Genomic DNA, 25,864 nt, shown 5'->3' with positions numbered 1-25,864 from the left:
CTCAGCTTTGACAGGGTTTGGCAACAGCTATATACCATCGAGCGTATGTACCATTTATATTATACTACTTTTGCTTATACACAATAACTCGAAATTCCCTCTTTAAACAATAAAAATCAAATAAGCGTATAAAGCAGCTTTTGGTTTTATAATAAATTTAATTTTAATGTTTTTATTAGTATAATAAAGCTTAAATTGGATATGTTATAAAAGGTAAATCTTTGTATACATTTATCATTTTGGCTGCCGCATGGTGTCAGGTCCCGGACAGCTGCATCAAAAGCTGAGAGGGGCTAGCCTATGGACAAAACTTTTGATGGGGACTTCCGTATGAATTCCTTATCGAACCAGTAGCGTGCCTATTGCTAAGCTCTTTTAGATTCGAGCTACTACATAATACTAAAGGCACTCTTACATCATCGCCATCTTTGTAGTGTTACATATCTCTACTTGGACTTTGGATTAATCAATTCGAGTTTGTTATTGTGCGTAATCTTAAGTATATGTAAAGAATACACAGATAATTATCGGAATAGCATACTTAAGACACCATATGCTGACATTGACAAAGTAGTTAAAAAGTTTTTAATGTTTGTTCAACGTCTTAAAATTTTAAGCTTTAGGAAATTCTAGAATATTACCTAAGCGCGGCTCTAGTCCATAAGATTTCATGATTTCGCCGCCGGTGCAGGCAGTACGGTAGGTACGGTAGGTACATATGCGGTACATATGCGGGTACATATCGGTTATTGGTTCACGTCACCTCCTCTTAAAAATTTCATCGAATTGTGATTGGACCCCCACGTTATTGCCGAGGTACACCGCCCGCGAGGAAGCTCTCAGAAATCTTCTCTCTTCCACATCCCAAGTCGCCGAAGAAAATTTATAGCAATCGTCTCCACCAATCTGCCATCTTCTATCCTCATTCTGTCCTCATACATAATAATAAATACGCCGACGAACCACCTGTATACTACTACCCTCTCTTCCTCTTCTTCCAATTGCGATATTTTTTCTCATTCCTCATATCTCCCTCCTCTCCGCCCAAAGCCATCATGATGTTGGCCTCAAGATTCTCCAGAGCTGTAAGTCCAAACCAATACCCCACAATTTCCGAAATATTTGCACACAACACGCGTGACTGACTGCGATTCGATTCAACAGCTTCCCCGAGCAACTCCCGTAGCTGCGCGATGGGCTGCCCCTCTGCGAAAGCCGTTGGGAGCTAGCTTCGCTCGATATGAGTCGACGGAAGGAAAGGTTCAAGGTACCGTCATCGGTATCGATCTTGGTAAGTTCATAAACCCCCCACTGCTATGTGTGTCTGAGGAGTTTTACTAACATAATTTCTAAAGGTACCACAAACTCGGCGGTTGCTGTTATGGAGGGCAAGCAGCCCAGGATAATTGAGAACGCTGAAGGTGAGATACCCTTGTCGGCGCATATCTTTGCGACAGTATACTGACTATCAGTCAAGGTGCCCGAACAACACCCTCTGTTGTTGCTTTCGCACCAGACGGCGAACGATTAGTTGGTGTCGCTGCTAAGCGACAGGCCGTCGTCAACCCTGAAAACACTCTCTTTGCTACTAAGCGATTAATCGGACGAAAGTTCACTGATCCTGAGGTACAAAGAGATATCAAGGAAGTTCCCTATAAGATTGTTCAGCACACCAATGGCGATGCTTGGGTCGAGGCCCGAGGCCAGAGATACTCTCCGTCGCAGATTGGTGGCTTCATTCTTCAAAAAATGAAGGAAACCGCTGAATCCTACCTAGGCAAGCCTGCCAAGAACGCTGTCGTCACCGTGCCCGCTTACTTCAACGACTCCCAGCGTCAAGCCACCAAGGATGCTGGTCAGATTGCTGGTCTTAACGTCCTCCGAGTTGTCAACGAACCTACCGCTGCTGCCCTGGCTTACGGTCTAGAAAAGGAGGCCGACAAAATTGTTGCTGTGTACGATCTTGGCGGTGGTACTTTCGATATCTCGGTTTTGGAGATCCAGAACGGTGTATTCGAGGTCAAGTCCACAAACGGTGACACTCACTTGGGTGGTGAAGATTTCGATATTCACCTAGTCCGTCACATCGTCCAGCAGTTCAAGAACGACTCTGGTATTGACTTGTCCAATGACCGAATGGCCATCCAGCGGATCCGAGAAGCTGCTGAGAAGGCCAAGATTGAGCTGTCTTCGTCTCTCCAGACCGATATCAGCCTACCTTTCATTACTGCCGATGCTTCCGGTCCTAAACACATTAACATGAAGATGACTCGATCCCAGCTTGAGAGCATGATGGAGCCCCTAATCAAGAGGACCATCGAACCCGTCCGTAAGGCTCTTAAGGACGCTGGCCTGCAGGCCAAGGAAATCCAGGAGGTCATCCTTGTCGGTGGTATGACTCGTATGCCCAAGGTTGCCGAGTCGGTCAAGAGCATCTTCGGCCGTGATCCTGCCAAGTCTGTCAACCCTGATGAGGCTGTTGCCATTGGTGCTGCTATCCAGGGTGCCGTTCTGTCTGGTGAGGTCAAGGATCTGCTGCTTCTGGATGTCACTCCTCTTTCCCTTGGTATCGAGACCCTTGGTGGTGTGTTCACCCGATTAATCAACCGAAACACCACTATCCCCACCAAGAAGTCCCAGGTCTTCTCTACTGCCGCCGACTTCCAGACTGCTGTCGAGATCAAGGTGTACCAGGGCGAGCGTGAATTAGTCAAGGACAACAAGCTTCTTGGTAACTTCCAGCTGGTTGGCATCCCCCCGGCGCACCGCGGTGTTCCTCAGATCGAGGTCACATTCGACATTGACGCCGACTCTATTGTCCACGTTCACGCCAAGGACAAGAGCACCAACAAGGACCAGTCCATCACCATCGCCTCCGGCTCTGGCCTGTCCGACTCTGAGATCGAGCGCATGGTCCAGGACTCTGAGAAGTACGCCGAGGAAGACAAGGAGCGCAAGGCCGCTATCGAGTCTGCCAACCGTGCCGACAGCGTCCTCAACGACACCGAGAAGGCCCTCAACGAGTATGCCGACAGGCTTGACAAGACCGAGGCCGACGGAATCCGGGAGAAGATCACTTCTCTGCGGGAACTCGTGAGCAAGAACCAGTCCGGTGAGGGTACCGCTACCGCCGCCGAGATCAAGGAGAAGACCGATGAGCTGCAGATGGCTAGCTTGAACCTCTTCGACAAGATGCACAAGGCCCGCGAGTCCGGCGAGTCCGGCAGCTCCGAGGCTGGCTCTTCGGAGGCTAAGCCCGAGGATGAGAAGAAGCCTTAAATACCCCATCGTAGGCGAAGCATTCTCGGTTTATACTAATTACCCTCGAGGCTGAAACTATACGAGCTTTTTAGCGCTCTACTCCTGTACATTAACCTGTACTCATATTTACCGCCCTCAAAAAGTTTCCGCCTGTCGTTACATTATCCTCTACTACCCCCCTACTACTACCTACCTACTTACTCATCGGCGGTGTCTCCATGAATTTGCGGGCGGGAGCGGCGTTCTGAGATCTGGGGAAAGCTATACTTTTTTTACTACTTTTTTACCTCCACGCTGAAGATATGTCTAATGTTTTCACGTCGGTTTCAGGTGATACGAAGGGCATTACATGGGCAGGCGGGCTCCGGGTGGAGCACTGTATATAGGACGTTACGACACGACTAAGGACAAAATAATAAAATAGCATCCCCTCTCATTTAATTTAATTTGATTTGATGAATTTTCTTGTGTTATGTACATTATAGATGTGATTATATTGGACTACCTATGACATGGTAGTCTGGGCATATTCTGGTGTAAATGGTTACTTGGTTCCGTAGATTTATGTCAGCATTATGTTATGTAGCCACGCCGCAGAAGCCCTGGCTTTGACGTCTTGTGTCGGGATCCATCTGATTAACTAGCGTAACGAGATCGGATGGCCGCTCGGCTAAGGTAAGAAACATGCCGCCTAATTATAAGGATACGTAGTGTTAGTATTGGTAATTTAATTTAACCATTCCTTCTTATTACCGGTGGGACGAAGAAGAAAAAGAAAATAAGGATCAAGAGGGACGAGTAAAAGTAGATGATATGAGATGAGCTACAAGGGGATATATATATAAAGAGGAAACAAATAAATAAATAGGCCGGCCGAGATAGGTTAGGTAGGTTAGGTAGGTTAGGTAGTTGGGGGTAGGTAAAACTCGCCTTCGATATGCCACGCGACATGGCAATGCAGCGCCCAGAGCCCCGGGTTATCGGCGGCGAAGCGCAGGACGACGTGGTTGAAGGACGGCACGGTGACGGTGTCGCGGCGCATGGGGTTCGCGAGGTTCCAGGTGGTGGTGGAATTGGTGCTGCTGCTGCTGCCGAAGAGACCCTTGCCCCAGCCGACGATTTGGAAGGTGTGGCCTGTGGTGATGGGGGTACGTGTTAGGTCAGGTAGTGTAGGTACTTTTTCTTTTTCTTTTTTTGTCTCTGGGGGGGTATGTTAGGTTAGATTAGGGACATACCGCTGTTGAAGGTTAGTTAGTTAGTTACCTAGGTGTATAGGAGGAGGGGAAAGGGGAGGGGGGCTTACTGCATGTGCCAGGGGTGCTCCATCGCGTCGAGCGAGTTGATGACGATCTGAGCGCCTTGGTTGGCGTCTGGGATTAGTAGGACCTGCTGGTCGAGTCCGAAGTCCCAGCTGTTATACGAGTTTGCCCTGTCGGGCGTAAATTGCTGGTCTAGGGCTTTCCAGAGGGTGGCGTTGTCGGGGAGGGGTAGGTAGGATGTCTATTCGTAGGTTAGTTATTAGTTATATAGGTAGGTAGGTATGTTGGTTAGATATCCGTTGGTTGGGCTTTTATAGGAGTTGTAGAGGAAGAGGGAAGGGAAGTAAGTAGTCGAGTGGGTATGATGGGAGATGCAGATAGGGTAGGGAGATAGGTAGGTAGGTAGATAGGTAGATATAGAGAACTGACTTTGTTGACGAAAATACGATTGATCTCCTGCGCCTGGCGGAACGCATACTCGATATAATGCGTATTTGCCTCGCTTACGTCCACCGCGGGCTGCCTTCGCATCGGCTTTGCCATATCGAACGGCATGTCGTCGCATCCCTCCCACACGTCTCCCCTGAGCATATTATTCTCGACGCCGTACGGGTTCGACGTATTTCCAGCAACCCCAATGGGCTCAAGTACTGGGCCCTCGTCCCGATCCCCTACCTCCTGCTGCTCGCTATCTTCGAAATACGATATTATCCCCTTAGCACCGTACCCCGCTGCCTCGAGCCCCGAACTATTATACGGCGCGTACGGCAGAAAACACGTCTTGGGCAGCGAAGCACGGACGTAGTAGCTGCCGGGCTCTTGGTCTGCGGTTAGGATCACAGAGGCGCGCTGTCCGAGGTTCAAGTATACGCCACGTGCAGAAATAGGTTCTATTTCGACGCCGTCTAGCTCGACGATGGATATCGTGTGGTTGTCGATGCTGAACCAGTACGATAGGAACGAGGAGGCGTTGATTAGCCGTAAGCGTACGGTCTTTCCGCGGCGTACTTTCGTTGTGTAGAGTCGCCCGCCCGTGCAGGTATTCTCGAAGGGCTGGTCTGCAGATGGTGTGTAGGTAGTCGAGGTAACGGAGCAGTTGTATGTGTTCTGCCCGTTGAGCAGGACGTTATCAGCCAGAGGCTCGACGCCTGATTCCCAGTCGACCCATTTCGACGTTGAGTTGAGGTAGCTTGTTAGTATCTACGTCAGTCCGAGTAACCGAGGCTCGTGGTTAGCAGCCAGCTCTGGAATAGACCAAACAAATATCAAGGGGGTTGTCTTACAACGTATCCGTAGGTGTGATATACATCCGACACAAACAGGAGCTTCTCGTCGTCCGTCTTAGGTACCAGTTCCCCCGGATCGCGTATAATCTATATCTCAGTTAGACAACGGCCATGTCCACAAGGACTCGATCCCTAACAATTGCCCCATAAGCACCGTCGCTATACTGCACCGAAGAATGCGCATGCCACCAGAACGTGCCCCTCTGGTCCATCACCCGGAACTCGTACGTAAACCCCTGACCGGCCGGGATCCCGCACTGCGAGACGCCCGCGACGCCGTCCATCCACGGTGTACCGATCTGGTTCATGCCGTGCCAGTGTATCGACGTGCTGCTATTCGTCATGTGGTTATTAACCCTAACGCGAATCGTATCTCCTACATTCGCCTCTATCAGCGGCCCCGGAGACTGCCCATTAACCAAGACCATCGGTTTCCGGAACCCGTCCGGCGCGGCCAGCGCCACCGACACATTAAACTCAAACTCGCGAACCCGAGGCTCGCTCGAAACGGCGAAGTTTGTATCTAGCTCGAGCTCTCGTCTGTTAACAAGTCTGTCTATAGAGACGAGGTCGAGGTTCTCGGGGATACCGTAGCGGATGGTGTAATTAGACAGCGGGGGCAACGGTGTAGTATAGAGGGCTCTATATCGGGCACAACCGAGCCCAAGACCCAGACCTAGCGCCAACGCTACGGCGGTAAAGCAGACGAGGGCCCAGATGAAGAGACGTAGGGAGACAGTGCGCCGCGACTGGCTCTCGGTAATGAAAACGGGTAGTTCGCTGGTGCTCGCCCATATCTTGGACGGTCGTGAGGGATAGCCCAGTCGCAGGCTGTTTTCGTAGTCGGGCGTCATTGGCCCACTGGTATTTCTTGCAAAGAGGTGATCTAACATGACGAGCCACGACGAGAGAATCAAAAATGTCGCCAAATTCGGGGGGTTCTAGGAGTTATCTAGGATATCTAGGGACTGTGATAATGGCAAGGGATGTAGGGATTCAACACTAGGAATGCACTATCGCAAACCGCCCTTTAGTAAGATTAGTGCACTACCCCTTCGTTAACCCCTGGGGAGACAGTCACAGAAATGAATACGTAGCAAGGAGATATGAGATTTAATCCAATGTCTTATATGAATTGCTGACTTATGGTCCACTTCACGTAGGCATTCGAGGATAACAGGCTGGTCTGAACTATCTTCCAAACCCGAACCATCCTTTCTTCTGCGGCTGTGCCGGCTGTTCCAGCTTCTGCTCGGGCTCGGGGGCGGCAGCCGGGGCCTTTCCAGGGTAATCTATGTAATTCCAAGCAACATCGAAGAATAAAGGCTTCACCGGAATAGGATTCACCTTGGGCGGGAACTCGACGAGATTTTCCAAGTTGACACCCTCCGCTGGGTACTCGAATAGGCGTTGCACAAGCGGAGCTCTTGCGCTTGGCGGCGTCGCATTCGTCGTCTTTTGCCGTAGATTATCTATTTCAACAATCGCTCGGCATTTTTGAAGCTCCCCCTTTAAGAGGTTGTGAAGGAATTGGATATCGGCTGGTCGGATCTCTATGTTACGGGGCGAGGATTCAGAAGAAGAAGAAGAAGCTTCCTGCTTGGAGAAAAACGCAGCTGACTGCTCACACTCGTCAAATGCGTGTTTAGTGAGAACTAAAGCATTGCGCGATTGGTTGGTCAGCGAGTGCGACCTCGCAATAGAGAGAGATCTATATTATCTGTAAGTATTGGCACGGAAACAAGAGTATAAGAGCTGTAGATACTGACTTGAGGGCATGGAAATATTTAGCAGTTGCGCTTAATTGCTCTGATAGGTCTCTGTCAGCCGCAACGCCAGGTAATTCTTTAATCGACTCAATGCTCTGCAGTGTAGAATCATAAAGTACAACTTTGTCTTTGAGCCGAGATATCTTCCTGCCGGGTGGCTCTATTTTAGGCTTTCGAGAGCTGGCGTCTTTCTTGGATTTCCGAGTAGTTGTAGGAGCCGAGTCTAGCAAGGCTCCGTCGTGCTCTCCACTCAAGACCCGATTGCGACCGATTCTCCAGCTGATGACCTGGTAGTTAACCGCGGTACGAGTTATCTGTAGACTTTGTATTCGAGCGTCGTCCTGGGATACGCCCTCTTCCTTGAGTTCGTCGATAGCGTGTTTAGTGGCATCTACGGCATCCTGGCTGGCTATGAGCACTTCATCGTACGCAGCAGCCATCTCTTTTGGTAATATAACGTCGGAAGATGCCAATTTCTCCGTCAATCGTGCGGTTGCTGTATCTATCGAGGCCAGCGCGACCGCGATAGCTGCATCCTCAATCTTGACTTCTCGGGACCTCCATGTGATGGTTTGAGGAGCGTTCGGGGCACCGACTTGGCCCTTTTGAGCATCAGAATCGCTCTTGTTAAGTAGATCCGGGGCTAATTTATTTATTTGCTCGACCAAGGCAGAGTCAGAAGAGGGGAAGGCCCTTCTGGCGATTGTCGGTATCGTCTGGATCCTTGAAATTTTGGTCTGATAGGCCGCATATCGAATAGAAGGGTCGATGGTATCCGACAGCAAGTCTTTAAAGATGTCCCCTTTCATAGATGTGGCTAGTGCTGTGTATATGATGCGAGCGGTCGCATAGCTCTGTAGACATAGTTCCCAGCTCTGTTTTTCGAATTGAGTGGCGCCTCGTATCATAGAAGCATACGCGCGTGCTTCTAAGATGTCAGTGTCGCTGGCGCCTGTCACAGAGCTTTCGGATAATATTTGTACGAGATGTTCGGCGGCGCGGGCACCTTTAACAAGTCTCGATATGATATGGGAGCGGGTTCTGCCTGTAATGCCTTTGGTATCGGTGGAGTGAACGGCCTTGAACCTCTGGCCATGTGCCCAAGCACGCTCGGCCGTCAACAATTGCAGATGAAGGTACCTCGTTCCCGTCAGCGATATTTAAAATAATGACAACAGGCAAGATTGCGCATACTCGTGGTTCTCTGCCAGATTTTCGGCCGTGATGAGCTCTTTCTTAGTAAACTTGCCACGATTCTTAGTAGCAATATTCAACCTCTTCCGACATTTGTGTAGCTTCTTGACCAGCTGCTTATGATAAGTAGTATAGTCGCCATATAAAAGAGCCTGGTTTCTAGCTGAAACCACAAAATTTGTGATATCCATGCTATGTATACCAAGAATTTCGAGGCAACGACCACCAAATTAATGTATAATGCGGTGTTGAGGGTTGAAATCCAATGTACTTCGTACGTCTTTGGTGGATTTGATGTGGTGGGGTTTTTTTTGGGCTGGGCCAGCTTTCAATCTCTCAATTTCCCAATCTCCAATGCTCAAAATTTGGGTTGACGTGGGGTCAGATTGAGTTAGCTTTAGGTTAGGTACCTTAGATAAGTAGCAAGTACCTACTAAGGTTCTGGCTCAAGTGGGGCAGATTAGCGATAAACCTTGAAAAAAATACGCCAAAAATCGAAGTTGGGTCCTATCTTCTCCGAGGTGGTGGAATTTTTAAACCGAGACTACTTTTTTTGTCGTGACCTAACCCAGACATGATGCTCAGTCTCTACTATTCATCCTTAGCTATTCTCTTTATACCTATGAACTAGAGACAGATGCTATATAAGTCTAGTCTGATTAGGCTACAGTATGAGATATTGTATAGTAAGTCCCAATAATTTCTTCAAATTCATATCCTAAAGAATTTGCGCCAGAATATATATACTCTTTAACTATACATACTCACGTCCATGCAACTACAGTTTCGAGGATGTCTTGAAGCATTATAACCTGGTACCTCGTCCAATCTTTTCGACTTGCCGACTGTTTTGTTGTTGTGTTAGGCGGGTACTACTATAGACCATACCCTCCCGATGCTGGAGAAGACGGCAGCCAGTTTGGAACCATGCGGTCTCCATCGAGTAGTTCCCGGTGCCACTCAGTCCTTTCGGACTACGAGACAGCTTCGAAACGCCTTCTGGCAGCATGGAGCTGCTGGCATAGAGCTTACTGCCGCCTGGCAAGCTTTGATGCATGGTACTTTTAATCTTACCATGGGCTCCGCACCCGAAGAGAACAACGGCTCCGTCCTGAGCGCTTCAGCTTTCCTTCTCGATTTTCTATATCCAAGCGGCGCCATGAATCTGATGCGCCGCTTGACTCCAGCTGCCCCCATCTCCGGTCGTCCTGATAGCTTCCGTTATAGGCAGCGTTTTGGGGGGACCATGCCTCGCCTATTTACGTCATCGCTTTCTAAGCGCCAGGTTCGCCATTCCGGATCCGAAGCCACGGCTAGCCCGAAAGTAAACGAACCCGATAGCAGCGTATCGGTTAACACAGACGACGTCACCTACAAAGACAGCGAGGCGACAGAATCAGGCAAAATTCGGGGTGTAGCTATCGAGGATATGGATGAAGAGAGTGACGCCCAAGTTCATGAGAGACAGACACAGTCTGATGTCATCGCGGAAGACCTTAACGATATCGATATAGACGGCGACCATATTACGATTCTTGAGGACTTGCTGAAGAAGAGCGACTTCGAAGATGCCGACCGTGTTTGGCATAACTATAAGGCCTTAGATGAGCTGTCGCAAACCATTTACACACAACAAGTGCTACTTTTTCTCTCAAAAAGTGACCGATTATCTGCATCGTGGAAAGTTTCGGAGCTATTCCACCAAATACCTCCATGGCAATGGACGAACGAGATCTTCCTCGCGGGCGTTACGGCCGAAATTAGCCTGCAGAACGCTAATCGGGCGCTTGAAATATTCACCAAAGGGCTAGATCACACTGCCCTCGATCTCCCCCCCTTTATCGATTCCCTTGATTTGCTGCTTGCAACTGCGTTACGGTCCTCGGGGCTGGAGCTATTAAAGGATTTATGGAAACTATATCCTAAGATGACAACACGATGGGGCTTTGAAGACATTTCGTCGCACTTAAAAAATGCAGCACCTCCTGCTCACCTCGCCGTATTAACGGATATGCAAAAGTACTACCCTGACATGACCGGGAGATGGAATTTTGAGGGTATAACGTCACAGTTAAAACATGTTGCTCTCGTACCTGGCCTTGCTGAAAAAGCCTTCGACTTCGCGGCTGTCGGTCGGCAAATGCTTCGAGAACTTGACAGCGCCGAGTTTAGTTTGGAGGCACTAGATTCACTCCAGAGGATTCTAGTCCGCAGGGCTCTTTTATCGTGTACTGACGCTCAAGTTATCCCTCTACTTAGCATAACGAAAGACCCTCTAGCTTTCGAGGAATTTTTACGAACGGTAGTCTCGAGGGGCAAGGAACAGCTCGGCATTGAGGTATATCGTGTCTATCGTGATTTACCTGGGAGCATGCCGAGCCATCCCGTTCTTCACGAGATTTTCAAGGTCTATAAAAACCTAACCATGCCGATGTCAGTGAGGTACGCTGGGATAGAAATGCTATGGGGTGATTGGCATAGGTTTCATACCGTTCCTTCTTTCAGGGCATTTCAAAAATACATGGCTTTCTATGCGTCTCAAGGGGACACAGAAACCGTCTACAGGATCTGGCGTAAGTTCATCAAGGCGTACATCGACGATCCTAAACTTTCTGCCCTTCAAGCCGACGATGTATTTTCACACCTCATGCAGGTGCATGCCGTCCGAGGCGAAGTCATTGAAACGCAGCAAATCTTTGATGATATCCCCGGGAGGTTCCATTTAGAGCATAGTGTACACCATTGGAACATCCTTCTCAACGCTTATGTCAAGGTAGGTGATTACGATAGAGCGATATCTACCTTCGAAAACCTGGTGGCAGCGGGGAAATGGGACCGTTATAGCTACGGGACGATGATGCAAATGGCGGGTGATAGAGGCGATCTGGGTTTCACAATTGACCTATATCGCCAACTATTGAGTTTTGGTGTGCAAGCGGACGCGGCCATTCTTGGGGCCATCGTTGATGCGTACTGCCGGAACGACCACATGCAATCTGCTGAGGACGTATGCGTTCGCGCCGCGAGTAAAGGGATTGTTGATACCCAGATGTGGAACAAGCTCATTTACTACCACGCCATTCGCCGAGATCTTGCTGCCATCAACAGACTTCTTAGTCTTATGGCCGAGAAGGAAATCCCTTACAATTATTACACCTACCAGCAGTTACTTATAGGTCTCTCTATATGTCGACAATCTCTTCATGCTCTAAATCTCCTGGCGGCAGCTTTGAGGGATAATATTTTCACAGTTACCGCCGAGCACTTTCATATTGTCATGGGTGCCCTACTCGTGACTGGAGAGCCTGGGGCGGTCCTACGGCTCGACAAGATGATGCAGGACTATGGGTTTCCCAGCTCATCCGAGAGTCTGTTCCTATTAACACAAACGCTTGGGCAATTTAGGAGTCTACCACCGTTTCAACGGGCACGTTTAACTCCAACGGAGTGGCTTGGCGAATCGTTCCGTTCATTTTACAGAATATACGGTCTAAACCGCCGAAAGAAATTAGACAAGCTAATACCTGGACGTATGCACAGCAAGGCGGGCGAGCTGCTGCAGCAGAATACCGAGAAGTCCCATTTTAGTACTATGGTTTCCATGCTAACCGAGCTCAAAGACTTCGCTGGGGCTCGGGAGCTTGTCGACCTTTACCGTTACATTTTCCAAGGGGAGGAAGACGTAGACGGAGTTTTGCCCGTGACGATGCTCAACTCCCTCATGCGCGCAGATTTCCTAGAAGCGCGTTATGATCGTGTTACAACGACCTGGGAGCTGCTCTTGGAGACCGCAAAGCAGGAAGCACGGTCAGCCGATTACGTCGAAGAGCTTCCTCACACGCCAAAAGTCTCGGCCAAATATCGATACATACTATCAAGTGGTCTCATGATCATGCAGAAGCTGCTACTCGAAAAAGGAGATGCCGCCGGCATCCGGAATCTAGTCCGGGAAGTTCGCGAAGCAGGGTTTGAGCTAGACAGCCAAAACTGGAACTTTTATATACAAGCGCTTGTTCAATTAAAGGAGTATAAGGAAGCATTCACCACCTGCGAAGAGATGTTAATGCCGAACTGGACTGGATGGTTTCTGGTGCGCCATAGAGAGAGCGTGAAAAACAAGCTACCGCTAGACCTCCGGCGAAAAGGGTCAAGCCCGCGACATCTCCGGCCCGTCGCTACGACGTTGTATCGCCTCACGCGAGGCTACATGGAGTTAGATAGGCTCAGCGTTTGGTCCTCGGAGTTTGCCTCGACGCTCCACGAGATAGAGAAGGAATGCATACAGGTAATCCGAGCTATCAAGTCGATGATACGTCTGCGTTCGCGCCACGAGCTAGAAATCATGGGCGACGAGGACTCCTTCGACATCGATTCTATCGGTGCTGACGTAGACGGAGATGTCTGGCCGGAAATAGATGAGGAGTGAAGAAGCTTCTCCTCAGGATGGATATATGTAAACGTGTAACTCTTGAATCTGTGCAATGACTACCTAGGTATATATACCATACTCACTCTATAGATGATAGACTTACTTATTAATGAATGACGTTGATGCCTTTGGTAGAATGCATATCTTATACATAAATCATTGCTATGCAGAGTATATCTCGACGTACGCTTACCTAATAAAAAGGACCCCTGGCTAGTCGCCATACTTCCCACTCTTGACCACACGAAGGGCGCGCCGAGGTGATAAACCGGCCATAACAACCTAGGTACCTAATATACGCAAAGTAGGTCTTTATATATACCACACACATACTTACCTAGCTTACATCCGCGAGAAATAAACGAACTATACATTTCTTGTGTATAAATACCTAAACTACCTAGAACGAGCTGATCAGATACAAGGGGTTTTGTTTAGAATGGAATGCTAATTAGCAAAAATAAGAATACCAGCGCCGTCCGTATTTACGTCTCAGCCCTTCCGACTTCTTTCGCACGGATATATCGAAATCGACCCCGGGCCGTTATTATTAGTATTATCAATATAGCGTCGGTAGGTAGGACGAACATGGCGCTTCTTCCGTTCCCGCAGCCGTCGGAGTTGTTGCCGGTGGGGTTTGTGATGGCCCGGTGTGCGCCGGAGGATACGCTGGGGATGACTTCTGTTTGGTGAGTCGTGTGTTTTAACTCGTCGAAGTTGATGATATGCATGCATGCTGGTTTATCTTACTAATTAGATTATACAGTGAGTTTATTTATATTTAAGTCTGTCTTCATAGCCTAAGTCTGGGCTTTAAGCGATCTTAGATACTAGATACCTGCCTACTCTTAGTCCGTATAGACCAGAGAGTATCTATCTACCTACCTACCTACCTATCTACCTACCTACCTCCTCACCTCAAACCAAGGGACAACTTCTGCACACCCAGAAAATTAGGTACCTAGGTAGGTAACTAGCTAACCCCCACGGCCAACACAGTCATAGACGCCTTCTCCGCCAGCCCCGAGTTCACATACTGGTGGTCGCCATCCCCCGACGTCATGCGCGCATGGCACGCGTCCCGGATCCGGGGCCGTTTCAGCGACCCGACCACGCAGCAATTCAAAGTCGCGGACGCGTCTTCCGGCGCGGTCGTCGCGTTCGCGAAGTGGGATCCGCCGGCCGGGATGAAGGGGTTGCGGGACGGGTTTGTGGTTTACGACGAGGAGGGGAGGGAGGTTGTTGGGCTGGAGGATTTGGGAGAGGGGGGGAAGATAGGGGGGGCTGTGCAGGAGAAGAAGGAGGAGAAGAAGAAGAAGAAGTTAAAGGCGCCGGAGGGTGCGGATGAGAGGCTTTATGAGGAGTTTTTCGATGGGCTGGAGACTATGGGGGAGAAGTGGCGGTCGCATGAGAAGTTGGGTATGTGAGAGTGCTTACCCCTTTTTCTCTCCTCTCTTCTATATCCCGTCTCCTATCCCCCAACGCACACCTTCAAATCCCATACCTACTAACAGCCAACCCCTCAGTCCTCTCCATAGTCTGCACCGACCCCTCCCACCACGGCCGGGGCATCGCCGCCTCCCTAATCCGGCCCGTCCTCGCTCTCGCGGACAAAGAGCGCATCCCCGCGTACCTCGAAGCCCTGCCCTTGGCCGTGCCGCTGTACCGGCGTCTCGGTTTCCAGCCCGTGGACCGGCTGGAGTATGACTTGGCCAAGGCGGGGAGGCAGGGAAAGGCCGTGCTGACGATTATGGTGCGGGAGCCGCAGTCGGAGTAAGATGCGCTGGTTGGTTGGTTGGTTGGTTGGTTGGCTATTCGAGCTTGGCCCGGGTTTGGCTGTGGAGCGCATACTTATGTGTACCTAACGTACGTATGTAAGTATGAGATGTCTCAGGATAAGCCATGGCTCGTTGTTGGCAGGAATTACTCGTGTGCTGATGGGATTGGATATTTGGATATTCCGAATATGCAGCTCTTAACCCCGGAATAGACAACCTTGGCAGGGGAGCTTGACATTACGTAGTTCCCATATTTGCCATCATTATAGACGAGTTGATCTCATAGTTACAGCCAGGCCGCTTACATACCTACCTAGGACCTAGGTAGTATGAGACCATTTTCTTCGACCTAAAGCTATGTGAAATTATAGCGATCTTTACGACACTTACCCCGTCCTATAATACTTATTTAAACCACTCTCTATCCCTACCGTATTTAGCTCTAGATATGTAATAGGTAGCCGCATTCTACTGAGTGTAAAGAGCCCGTATACTGTTCATGGTGCTATAGAGGACACTATTATGGGGAAATATCCTGTTTACCTATAATAGCCCATCAAATTCCGCATAAACCTGTATTATGCGAGCACAAACAGGTAGCTAGCTTGCCTATCTGCTAATAACGACTTTAGTGCGCGGGTCCGTCTGTACGTACGTGTCCGACAGCACTGAACGAAAGGGGGAAAGGGGCCAAGAAACGCGAAAGAGAAGGAGACATACCTATGTGTGCCATCTGCCTACCTACTTACCTCCTAACGCACAACTCTGGTACATACTAGTAATGGTGTGTAGGACAAGTCGCAACAGTCCGGCAACCAACCGTCTCTGTCGGGGAATTTCTCATTCCCCAAGACCAGGTCAATGCTCAGACGCAACCTTAGGCTACGTGCGGCATCGCCAGCCCTCCTCTTCCCGGTGCCTGGAGGCGCTGGCGGGCGCTGATTCGATTTGCGTCCACGCCGTTTCCCGCGCGGAAGGCCGCAGGTTTCTGCGGCCACGCTTGCCCCGGTGACGGATCTTCCATATGTATTCTCATGCAAGGAGGTCCATCTGATAAGTTGAAAACAAGAATATGGAGTGTGTGTAGGTAAGGCAAAAGAGGATCGAGTTGCTTGGCGATAATATACTCGTGCGCACGTGGCCTGGCTATATGCGTGGCGTACATATTTGTCTCTGGGCGGTTTTCGTCATGTGAGCTGCTCAAGGCATGTCGTGCCTAGCATTGATTCGGGATGTTTTCTTTTCCTTGGTATTTATTGTGGAGGGGAGAAGGGAGCCATGTATAAGATAGATGAATGGACGTTGGACAAATCCCAACAAACAGAGATGATCAGATAGATTAGTTATTTTCATCTATCCTCTCTGACCGAAGGCGGGACTCGGTGGAAGCTACCCATTTATATCCCATTTATATACATGAGATCGTCGACTCGGTAGGTATCATGAAGGTTGTCCACAGAAGAACAAATTGCCAATATAATTCAGTCTCTGCTCGGAAATAGCGACCGTTGATCATCGAATAACTTACATTCTATCAGAATATCGATGATATGCAATTAAGAATAACCGGAAATATTTATGCGTCTATTTTCTATTTGGACTGGTTCGTATGATGATGTACAGCAATCTGTATGATCGACGGGCTTAAGAGGTGGATCGTAGAACTAGGGGTTTGAGGCAGTTAGTTAGGAGTTATTCGTACATGGATGTATTGTAGTATAGGCAGGCTCTCGCATAATGTATGACCGTTTGTCGTTAGTTAGCTGGCCGCGTTGCTGGCCACGTCGCATCACCATCTAGTTTCGCATTTTCGCTATCACCATAGGATTCGCCGTCTTCATTCTACGGATGAGAAGCGTTATTCCTTTTTCTTGGCGATACTGATCTATGGATGACTGAGCTTTGGGGTCCTAAGATCTAGATCGGATATTATTATCCACCAACCGTGCGCGCCATCACACTATTGTTAATACCCGTTGTGGCATCGGTCCGCTTAACTTTGATAGTAGATCCGAGTGAAGATGTATATTGAGTTGTCCCGATCCCCATGTTTTCGAGTTTCGGTTCCGTTCGAGAGGATGCAAAGTTATCGTAGACTACCTTCTACCGAAACAGGTACGATACAAATTTTCATATCAACTTTAATTAACAATCTCCGGTACCTAGTTTGCGGCAGTTGTCAGATGATACGCAAGGCGTCCAGTGAAAGACTGGCACGGCAACTCAATGTTGCGCTTCTACCGCCAGCCCAGAGGTCCTGAATCCTGGGCCACAAACATAGAATTCTATAGGTAACGGTAGGTCGGCTCTCAGATCATGCGGTCCGAGACATAACTGGTTGCCTTCATTATTAGGTAGATCGACGATTCAGCCAAGGTAGAGATAATAATTGCACGTAGTGTATAGCGCGAGTAGACCCCGAAATGAAAGGGGTCAGGGGCCTCGACGTGAGGACAAAAAGAGAAACAGACTGTCAAAATTATAATCCCCACGTAGGTTGGCTATCCCACATTGCGACAAGTAGCAGCGCTTGCATCCACTTCCCTGGGACCGACTAATAATAACAGGTAGCATCGAGAGAGTTGACAATAGCTGTAATCCATGCTTGACAAGGCGCACCCGAGATGATGTGTATACATAGTATGTGTGGACATAGTATGCACGCTGCAAGGGCGGGTCGATGATACTATGTACAATACAATCGCGACCTACTGGGTTGATACCCAAGGGCTGGGGTTCGGATGGTGGTAAGTCTCAAGTGAGTGGTGGCACAGGATGAGCAATCTTGAAACGGCGCGATGTGCTGTAAGCCTGTAAGCGATCCGCCGCTAATCTCATCGGCTGTTCTTTATTTACACATTAGGATATCGACCCTGGACCGATCTGGGGACGTGTTAGGATAGACCATGCGCTCTGTTATTGCGCAAGGCAAAGTCGGAGGGAAGATGGGACGACAAACTTGATAATAACGTCCTTCTCTTAATAACGACTAAAAAAAGAGTTGCCTGTCAGGTTTGACACTTTCTAGGATACCTTACCGAACGCCACCTCTCAGGGGTCTTATTTCAACTCCTTAACACCATGGAAATAAATTCGTAGATCCGGGGATCAGGTGCGCCCAAAACGGTTGCATAATCAAGTATTTCTTGTTTTGTTCAATGTAGGTATCGCATGGCGTAAGCAGATCGACCTCGATGCCTACATCTTGTAGGCTTACGTAGACTTCTAGAAAGAATGTTGGGATATACCTAGAATGTATCGAATAATTGAATAATTTGTCTAAATCGTTTCGTGGCTGAACGAGAGCGTCCCATGTTCAATTTGAAACACGTCGAGCACGTTTTAGCGTGCCTGAATGGGTCTTAACTCGCTATCCCCTGTCTGCCAAACCAGATCAACGCTAGGATTGCATTGCGTGGCTGCGCAAGGAAGAAACCGTTAGGTACCTACCTAATGTATTCGGGTATTTCAATGTAATACCCGGAGCGACCGACCTGCCGACTAGGAGCTCCTGAGTAAAAAAGAATAGCTTTGGATGCTTGGTGATGACGAGTGATCATCAGAGGTATACCTAGAGAAAATACAATGATGAATTGTATTTAGAGGGCTTTTTAGCATCGTGTAAGCCCATAGGTAACCGTTCCTCTGCCTCGTGTCACAGAACAACGCGTTCCCCGGGTTGATACAGGTAGACGATTCCTTTTGTGACTCTCGAGGAAAAGCCACCGAATGCCATCTACCTAAGGAGAAATGGTATTACCTATGGGGAATCTCTGCAGTGCCGATCTTTGGACACTGGCTGACTGGGCACTGGGCTAGACCGCCTTTAAGCAGGTACCAAGACTTTGTATGTAGCACAAGTCCGCCACGTTCCTGTACATTAGGTACAGAACATCGTTAGTGTTGGAGCGGTCTCAATTGACCGACAATGCATTGTCCTATTATATGCGTGCTTGCATACGAGGACATGCGAGGACATCAAGAATCGGGTTGAAAGCATAGCTTAAGAGCGGATTCCGATGCATGAGCCATGCCGCGAAAGAGACAAGTCATCTTTATTCCACGTTGCTGTTATCTGCTATAGGAGTATAGCCTATCTGTTTGACAACTAGTCAGTTGTTAAGCTATATTGAGGTCAGGATGCGGCTAACAGTAGGAAGGATTCCTCTTCTTACCAAACGCATAGACAGACTACCTAGACCTGTTTCGTGTGGTCTCCTCCTGCTCTTCAATAATTAACATATTAGGAGTTATCGGGCAATAAAAAGCAATTCGACTATTTGCATCTTAACTCACATGTATAAAAATAACAATTGAAGGGATAAAGTGATTAAAGACAGGTAGGTTAGAATAATGGAGAAGGGAAAATGAAGGATGCGTTTTAGGTACGGATTAATGTTCATGTATATAATGAAGGTATAATATGTAATCAAAGCTGCTAATGCAAATAACGAGGAGTTTATAGGTGTTGGTTTGGCCTGCCTATTGGAAATAGCAGCCACCGTATGTGTTTGTGAGGGCAGGAACGTATGTACAGGAGAACATGTAGGTAGATGCGCTGTTCTCAGCCCTATTAAGCGATCCTGTCACCCTAAATTCTAGAACAAGTCAGCATGCAGCACACTTTTTCTTAGTATGTACATAGCTTGTGAACTGAGTATAAGATTTCTGCCTCATCTATTCCCCAAGGCAACCTATCTACATTCATCTCAACTATCTTCTTGTTATCCAAGTTAAAAGTGCTGCCCTTGTAATACAAGCACACTTTTAGTCCGGCTAATTTTAAGCTTAGGTGTCATAGTCAAGGCACGGCTGCCGTTATTTTAGGTTATTAAGTTGGGACCTTCCATCTCACGGTTGTCGGTAAAGTATGCATATGTAAATGTACGTATGTCTATCCGTATTGACCTAGTACCTTAGGTATCTATTATTAAGGTTGTCTAGCGTTTACCAAAGTACATACCTAAGGCTGGTTTAACATCAACACATAAAATACCTGTCTCTATATTAATGCTGCAAAAATTGTATAAACCACAAATGTCTAAGAGAACACCTTGCTTCACATGAGTATTCACGCATGTAAGATGTAGAAACGGATACGCACGTGAAAAGAAATATTATACAGCACGGATAGGTGCATATGATCTGTCATTGGGCAATCCGTAATTCAGTTGGTGGATTAGGTACATACTTCAAGTACGGTACCTGTATTAGGTACGTACCGTGTAGTACACCGTTACTGCCATTACTGTCCCACTCGAGTAATAAGGGTCCATCTCTGAGACGACTAGACAAGACTAGTACAAGATGGGCTCCATCCACAATTTGTAAATGTATCCCCGTATCCCCTCCACGCCGTCGCCGTGGATTCCCCCCCTTTCTTGTACACTCCGAACTTAATCAGTTTAAGCATCCGTGAATCATTGAATTCGATTCGCACAGCACAGAGTATCCCAGAATACAGAACTCAATAATTCATTTCATGCTTGTCACGCTTGTCACGTTTCCCTTTCTTACATACATGAAATCGACAAGCTAACCCGGATTATTCTATTCTGTTCCTGTTCCTGATTTTTGATTCTTGACTTTTTTTTTGATACTGTTCACTATACGGCCCGTGGCCACATTTTTCTATGTGGGCTAGTTTCACCTGTCCGCCTCTCCTGTCTCGCCTTTTGGCTCGCTACTATTATTCAACACCTCAAATTTATTCGCCTCTCGTAATCACATACCAATTCACCACGCGCAATACACAGTAGCGCCTTGTTAGACCTCAATACCTACTACAACAACCCTCTGTCATTGCTTCCTTTGCTGTCCCGTCGATCAAGTCTCCGAAAAACTACCCGGTTATTGTCTCCGACGACGTAGATCCTATACACCTCCTTATACCGACCTTAGCGAGAGTTTGTTCACGCGCTCGACCTACCTCCCGTATTATACCATTCCGTATCTTCGGGCTGCTCCCTTTCGAGGCTACTAAGTGACAGATTCTATGCTACGATAGCATCACCTCGATTGCCTTTCATGACTCTCCGACCTTAATTCGACACTTTTCTATTAGTTAGACGACCAGCCAAGTTCCCCGCCAGTTTGGCTACATTGTCTTGCTTTGGACATAAAATTCGGATTGACTACATATAATAACGGCACATGATGGATGAATATACGGAGGCTCCGATGGATAGCGATGATGTCTTTCCTTGCAAAGGCTGTGGAGAGGTACGAGAAGGGCATTTATCTTTTGAGGGATATCATTACTAATTTCTACTATTAATCTAGATACTCGAAGAGGGTAAAGCATTTGAACTAGGTAAGTTCTATATCTATCCCTAAATATCACCTTAATATCCGGTCACCATGTTGGCCCAAAAACCTGTTCAAGTTGATGTACGACAGTTCTGACCATGCTACAGCTGGGAACCGATGGCATCTCAATTGTTTCCGATGTAACACTTGCGGTACCCTCCTCGACTCCGATGCGAACCTTCTGTTGCTGGGAGACGGCTCACTTATCTGCAACAACTGCACTTACAGCTGTAGCGCTTGCGGCGACAAGATTGAGGATCTCGCGATACTTACTGGAGACCAGGCCTTTTGTGCTGCCTGTTTTCGATGCCGAAATTGCAAGAGGAAAATTGAAAACCTGCGATATGCGAGGACATCACAAGGGATTTTTTGCATGAACTGCCACGAGTCTCTAATGGCTAGGCGTAGAAAGAAATCTAAAGCCGCCGCCCAGGCAAAGGCGCGCGAAAAAGATGCGTCGCCAATGATCGTTGACAAATCTCTTCCGGCACTCCCTCCTAATGCAATACCGCCGAATGCCTTCTCTGACGACAGAGTTGATCCCGATTCCGATACGCCTACAGAACTATCGCCGCGACCACGACCCGGATACCCTCGGAACGACTCGTCAAGAAGCAATTCGAGACCATCTAGATCCCCCGAACGCTCGGCCGATCATAGTGGAAGAGACGATGGCTTGCCTCTCCCTTCGCGGGCTTATCGCAATAATCGAAAGTCAACTGTATTTTCGGGTAATGAGGTCGGAGGTAGTAACGCTGCCGATGATCAAAGTTTCTTCATCCCTGTTGCTTTGGACCCGAGCCCGGTGCCGTCTACAACCCCTCGGTCGACCTCAGAGGCTCTGGCCGACCCTAACAGGAAGCCAAAGGACAAAGACTACTTCAGTCTCCCCAAGCCGACTACTGGTTCGGATCGAAAGGATACTTCGCAATCCTCGACGCCGCATATTGCTTTCCAAGAGAAGGGAAGGCAATCTTCATTAGATCATGAGACTCCACCTCCTAAAGACTTAGGCAGGAAATTGTCCAAGTCTTCTAGGAGCGATAAGAACGCGCCACCGAAACCATCTCCCCCAGAAGACCGATCCCAGAAGGCACCGAATGGAAAGGCTCATCCTTCAGATAATTTCAAGTTGCAGGAAGCACCGAAGAGTAAAAAGGCGAACTCGCGAACGAATTCCGAATCAAATGCAATCCAGGACTCTACCCTCTCTAGGGATAGCAGCAGTTCTAGCCGAAGGAATAGTTTGCCTCAACATTTGAATGCAGGTGATAAGGCGGGTACTCCACGTAGTTCACAGGACTCTCGCCTCAAAGAAGATGACGAGGTACGATCTAACGATGCTCCAGCCATGTCAAGTAGCAACAATGGAAAGTCTGTTGCCAGAAAAGAGCTCCCACCTGCGGCTTCTAGAAATAGTAAGTTTTATTAACAATGTGAGGCAGTCTACCTCCAACTAACACTCTTTAGTAAACGGTGCAGCCTCTCGGCCTGCCGAACAAAAGCCATCCGATGCTTATATGACCCCTAGGGCACCACCTGCTCCACCAGTATCGGCTGCAGGTCAGGAGTCGGTGAACTCGAATGGTGAACCCAAAACATCGCCTAAATTGCCCAGATGGAGCGCGGGTGGTGACTTCAGTATGGATGAAGATATGGCTCGTATCCTAGGCACAGATGAGGGTTCTTCTTCCATTCTTCGCCGGGTTTCGACCGCGGTGCGGCATGGACGGACTAATAGTACTGAGTCAAGTACTAATCTTCCCCGCATTGGCCATACGCGAAGCGCCAGCGAAACAACCCGTACGACTACGTCGCCCCGTTGGCCTAAGACCCCTATAGCGGAAGATGCCTTACATGTCAACATACATGACCTTACCAGTCCGAGCGATGACCCGGCTCTGTTGAAACGACGCCTACGAAACTCGGAACAGAGAGTAGCAGAACTAGAGCGCCAGTTCAATAACGAAAAAGATTTGTTAAATATTAACCAGAAGTTAGAGGAGAAGCGCAAGACTGTTTCTGTGTTGGATACTCAAACCGAGATAATGATTCGCCAGTTGGAAGTACTGGCCGGATACGTAGAAAGGGCTAAGGATACTAAGCGACCTATTGACCCGCGCGAGTTGGAGGAATCTGCACTGAAGGATTTTGTACAAAAGCTCGAGAAGCTGAAGCAGTCCATGTCAGCTAGCCTCGAGCAACTTCACACCGAGCGAGATGAACTTGTTGAGGAAAAGAATAGAGCCATCGCGGAAAGAGATCGTGCTCGAGTGGAATTTGAACAACTAGTGTCTAAGAATGCACAGTTGGCCGACTTGAACAACGATCTTACAAACCAAATCCAGGAACGATTCAAGAATCATTCGGACCCTAAATCACCTCCGAACGGGCTCGGTATTTACAACCAACACAAGGGTTCATCGAACCACTCAATTAGCTTAGACAGCTCCAGCATTCAGACCGGTACGACAATCCTTGGCGGAGATCAGGAAGAACCAATCCTCGAGTCAGGACCAACTGTAGTCAAGATAGGAAAGGGCCAAGTCAAGAAGTTCAACTGGAAGAAGGGATCAAAAGCCATGGCCCAGAACATTGCCAAGGGTGTGAACCGTACAGTCGTCGCCTTCCAACAGCCAGAGCGTGAGCGTCACGGGCAGCAGCTAGGTATGGCCGGCGAGAACATTGGTCTCCCTTACAATATGACCATCGTGCCTGTTGAATCGCCAGTTACGCATACGGTTATCAACGGCCAAAATCACGGCCAAAATCGCCAACCCTTAGACGGTGGCCGTCAAGGATTCTTCGGGTTTAAGAAAGGGAACACGCTCCCGAGAACCATGACGGCAACGAACATGTCATCCCCGGCTGTTGCAGAAGCACCGTCTGTTCTTTTCGGTTCTGATCTATCAGAGAGAGCTGACTATGAACGCCGCCAAATTCCGTGCGTTGTGACGCGTTGCATCGAAGAGGTCGAGCTGAGAGGTATGGATATGGAAGGCATCTATCGCAAGACTGGTGGAAATTCCCAAACCAAGGCCATTCAAGAAGGGTTCGATAAGAATGAGAACTTCGACATTTCGGATCCGGATATAGATATCACGGCGGTAACAAGCGTGCTGAAACAGTATTTCAGGAAACTACCGACGCCGTTACTGACGTTTGATGTATATGACCGCATACTGGAGACAAATTGTAAGTGTCAGCTAAACAAGCGCGCAAGTGTCGAAGGAAAACTAACTTATCTAATTCAGCAATTGCAAATGATGCGGATAAATGCACCCATTTGCAGAGTGTATTCCAGCAGCTGCCGCCTCAGCATAAGGACTGTCTTGAGTTCCTGATGTTCCATCTTCATCGTGTCGCTGAGCGAGAACGAGAGAATCTTGTGAGTAAATTATATTGCTACCTATATATCGACTTTGCTTGTCTAATACTCGAATAGATGACCCCGAAGAATCTTGCCGTGGTCTTCGCACCGACTATTATGCGAGATCACAATATCGAGCGAGAAATGACAGATATGCACGCTAAGAATCTTGCCGTGCAATTTATCATCGAGAATACGCATAACATTTTCACATAAACCACTTGGAATTCTCTTATTTGCGCCATCCATACTTGTACTCGACATTTGTACATACTAGACCGAAGGACAAGCGTGGTTCTCCGGCTTGGGAGCGAGACGACGCGGAAGTCAACAGCATTCATGTCTACCTAGAAAGCCCGGAGTTCTTTTTTGCAGGGATTATGACCATACGATCACAGTTGGGAGCACTGCCACACGGCTTTTAGCTCGTCATTGGATTTTGTTTCGACCTTTCTTTTCCTTCTACCCAAGGAGGTGTTACGGCGGCTCTTTACTTTTCTTTCTGTCTTTCACGGTAGGAAATTTAATGATATCCTTGAGAGCATTGCGATTTTCTTTTCTTATCCTCTTTTTTTTTTCACGTCTGCGACGATCTAACCCATATGGGGACGACGCCGGCGTGTTTTTACGAAGGGTGGAAAGGGAGGGGGGAGAGATAAAAGACGGAGACGAGACGAGAAAAGAAAAGCGAAAGAGGAGCAGGCGAAGGGCTAGGGGGACGATACTATTTTCCGAGACGTTGTTGACGGTGTTGTGGAGCGGCGGTGTGGTGACATGTAGACTTGATAGGTCTTTGTTCAGACAAGACAGAACAGACAGAGCTGATGAATAGAGGTCATTGGCACGTACCGACTGGTCTTCGGAATAGATTTGTTGGCCTGATCCATTCTGTGGGCATTTCGATGAATGAAATGCTTATCTGAAGTGTGAACGTAGAATAGGAGTCTTGACTTTTAGTAATAGACATCGACGCCTAACTCCTCAATTTGATGTTTTCCAACTACTAGCTCATCAAAATCTTAACTTCTCGTAGGAGTGGAAGCAGACGTTGATAAGATTAGAGCCCAGTCCTTATATAAGGACCTTAGGACCTAGGTAGATTAGGTAGTTAGGTATTTATGTGTATCCCCTTCCTCGTCGTGTAGTAAGACGTATAGTGTATGTAGTATAAGTCTCCTTTCTTTATATATATCGCCAGTTTCCCGTTTT

At 48.1% G+C, this 25,864-nt stretch overlaps 5 protein-coding genes across 5 annotated transcripts; 4 read left to right on the top strand and 1 right to left on the bottom strand.

The window, feature by feature from the left end:
• The first annotated feature begins 722 nt into the window (after window positions 1–722).
• F5Y00DRAFT_232471 (hsp70-like protein) lies at window positions 723–3,733 on the top strand. Its single transcript, XM_048007171.1, has 4 exons — window positions 723–1,085; window positions 1,165–1,291; window positions 1,356–1,421; window positions 1,478–3,733. The coding sequence occupies exons 1-4, from the start codon at window positions 1,056–1,058 to the stop codon at window positions 3,277–3,279; spliced, it is 2,025 nt and encodes a 674-aa protein (XP_047866437.1). The 5' UTR covers window positions 723–1,055; the 3' UTR covers window positions 3,280–3,733.
• Window positions 3,734–3,839: 106 nt separating this feature from the next.
• Window positions 3,840–8,960, bottom strand: F5Y00DRAFT_252207 (Cupredoxin; the record flags this gene model as incomplete). The annotated part of the gene is made up of 11 exons (XM_048009914.1): window positions 3,840–3,952; window positions 4,192–4,395; window positions 4,497–4,498; window positions 4,565–4,761; window positions 4,950–5,720; window positions 5,804–5,893; window positions 5,944–6,346; window positions 6,431–6,637; window positions 7,011–7,517; window positions 7,576–8,715; window positions 8,770–8,960. The coding sequence occupies 11 exons, from the start codon at window positions 8,958–8,960 to the stop codon at window positions 3,840–3,842; spliced, it is 3,825 nt and encodes a 1,274-aa protein (XP_047866436.1).
• A 333-nt stretch (window positions 8,961–9,293) lies between these two features.
• On the top strand, window positions 9,294–13,335 carry F5Y00DRAFT_232460 (uncharacterized protein). The gene is made up of 2 exons (XM_048007170.1): window positions 9,294–9,455; window positions 9,554–13,335. Exon 2 carries the CDS (start codon window positions 9,665–9,667, stop codon window positions 13,193–13,195), a length of 3,531 nt encoding a protein of 1,176 aa, XP_047866435.1. The 5' UTR covers window positions 9,294–9,455; window positions 9,554–9,664; the 3' UTR covers window positions 13,196–13,335.
• A 451-nt stretch (window positions 13,336–13,786) lies between these two features.
• Window positions 13,787–14,975, top strand: F5Y00DRAFT_260378 (uncharacterized protein; the record flags this gene model as incomplete). The annotated part of the gene is made up of 3 exons (XM_048011007.1): window positions 13,787–13,850; window positions 14,198–14,617; window positions 14,725–14,975. The coding sequence occupies 3 exons, from the start codon at window positions 13,787–13,789 to the stop codon at window positions 14,973–14,975; spliced, it is 735 nt and encodes a 244-aa protein (XP_047866434.1).
• Window positions 14,976–20,790: 5,815 nt separating this feature from the next.
• F5Y00DRAFT_31687 (RhoGAP-domain-containing protein) lies at window positions 20,791–25,026 on the top strand. Its single transcript, XM_048013475.1, has 6 exons — window positions 20,791–21,198; window positions 21,259–21,289; window positions 21,393–22,703; window positions 22,756–24,480; window positions 24,540–24,673; window positions 24,731–25,026. The coding sequence occupies exons 1-6, from the start codon at window positions 21,130–21,132 to the stop codon at window positions 24,869–24,871; spliced, it is 3,411 nt and encodes a 1,136-aa protein (XP_047866433.1). The 5' UTR covers window positions 20,791–21,129; the 3' UTR covers window positions 24,872–25,026.
• The last annotated feature ends 838 nt before the right edge of the window (window positions 25,027–25,864 follow it).

Source organism: Daldinia vernicosa, assembly GCF_022497035.1.
Source record: "Daldinia vernicosa strain CBS 139.73 unplaced genomic scaffold F5Y00scaffold_14, whole genome shotgun sequence".
Classification (NCBI taxonomy): domain Eukaryota; kingdom Fungi; phylum Ascomycota; class Sordariomycetes; order Xylariales; family Hypoxylaceae; genus Daldinia; species Daldinia vernicosa.
Note: the sequence above shows the minus strand (reverse complement) of the source record. Positions and strands in the feature narration are given on the sequence as shown.

What these genes read in the sequence shown, in the direction of transcription:
- F5Y00DRAFT_232471 (XM_048007171.1), top strand. Translation starts at nt 1,056, where the DNA reads ATGATGTTGGCCTCAAGATTCTCCAGAGCT. An exon ending in CGTCATCGGTATCGATCTTG is followed by an intron (nt 1,292 to 1,355) that starts GTAAGTTCATAA and finishes TAATTTCTAAAG; the next exon opens with GTACCACAAACTCGGCGGTT. An exon ending in GATAATTGAGAACGCTGAAG is followed by an intron (nt 1,422 to 1,477) that starts GTGAGATACCCT and finishes CTATCAGTCAAG; the next exon opens with GTGCCCGAACAACACCCTCT.
- F5Y00DRAFT_31687 (XM_048013475.1), top strand. Translation starts at nt 21,130, where the DNA reads ATGATGGATGAATATACGGAGGCTCCGATGGATAGCGATGATGTCTTT. An exon ending in CCGCATACTGGAGACAAATT is followed by an intron (nt 24,481 to 24,539) that starts GTAAGTGTCAGC and finishes TATCTAATTCAG; the next exon opens with CAATTGCAAATGATGCGGAT. An exon ending in AGCGAGAACGAGAGAATCTT is followed by an intron (nt 24,674 to 24,730) that starts GTGAGTAAATTA and finishes ATACTCGAATAG; the next exon opens with ATGACCCCGAAGAATCTTGC.
- F5Y00DRAFT_232460 (XM_048007170.1), top strand. Translation starts at nt 9,665, where the DNA reads ATGCTGGAGAAGACGGCAGCCAGTTTGGAACCATGCGGTCTCCATCGA.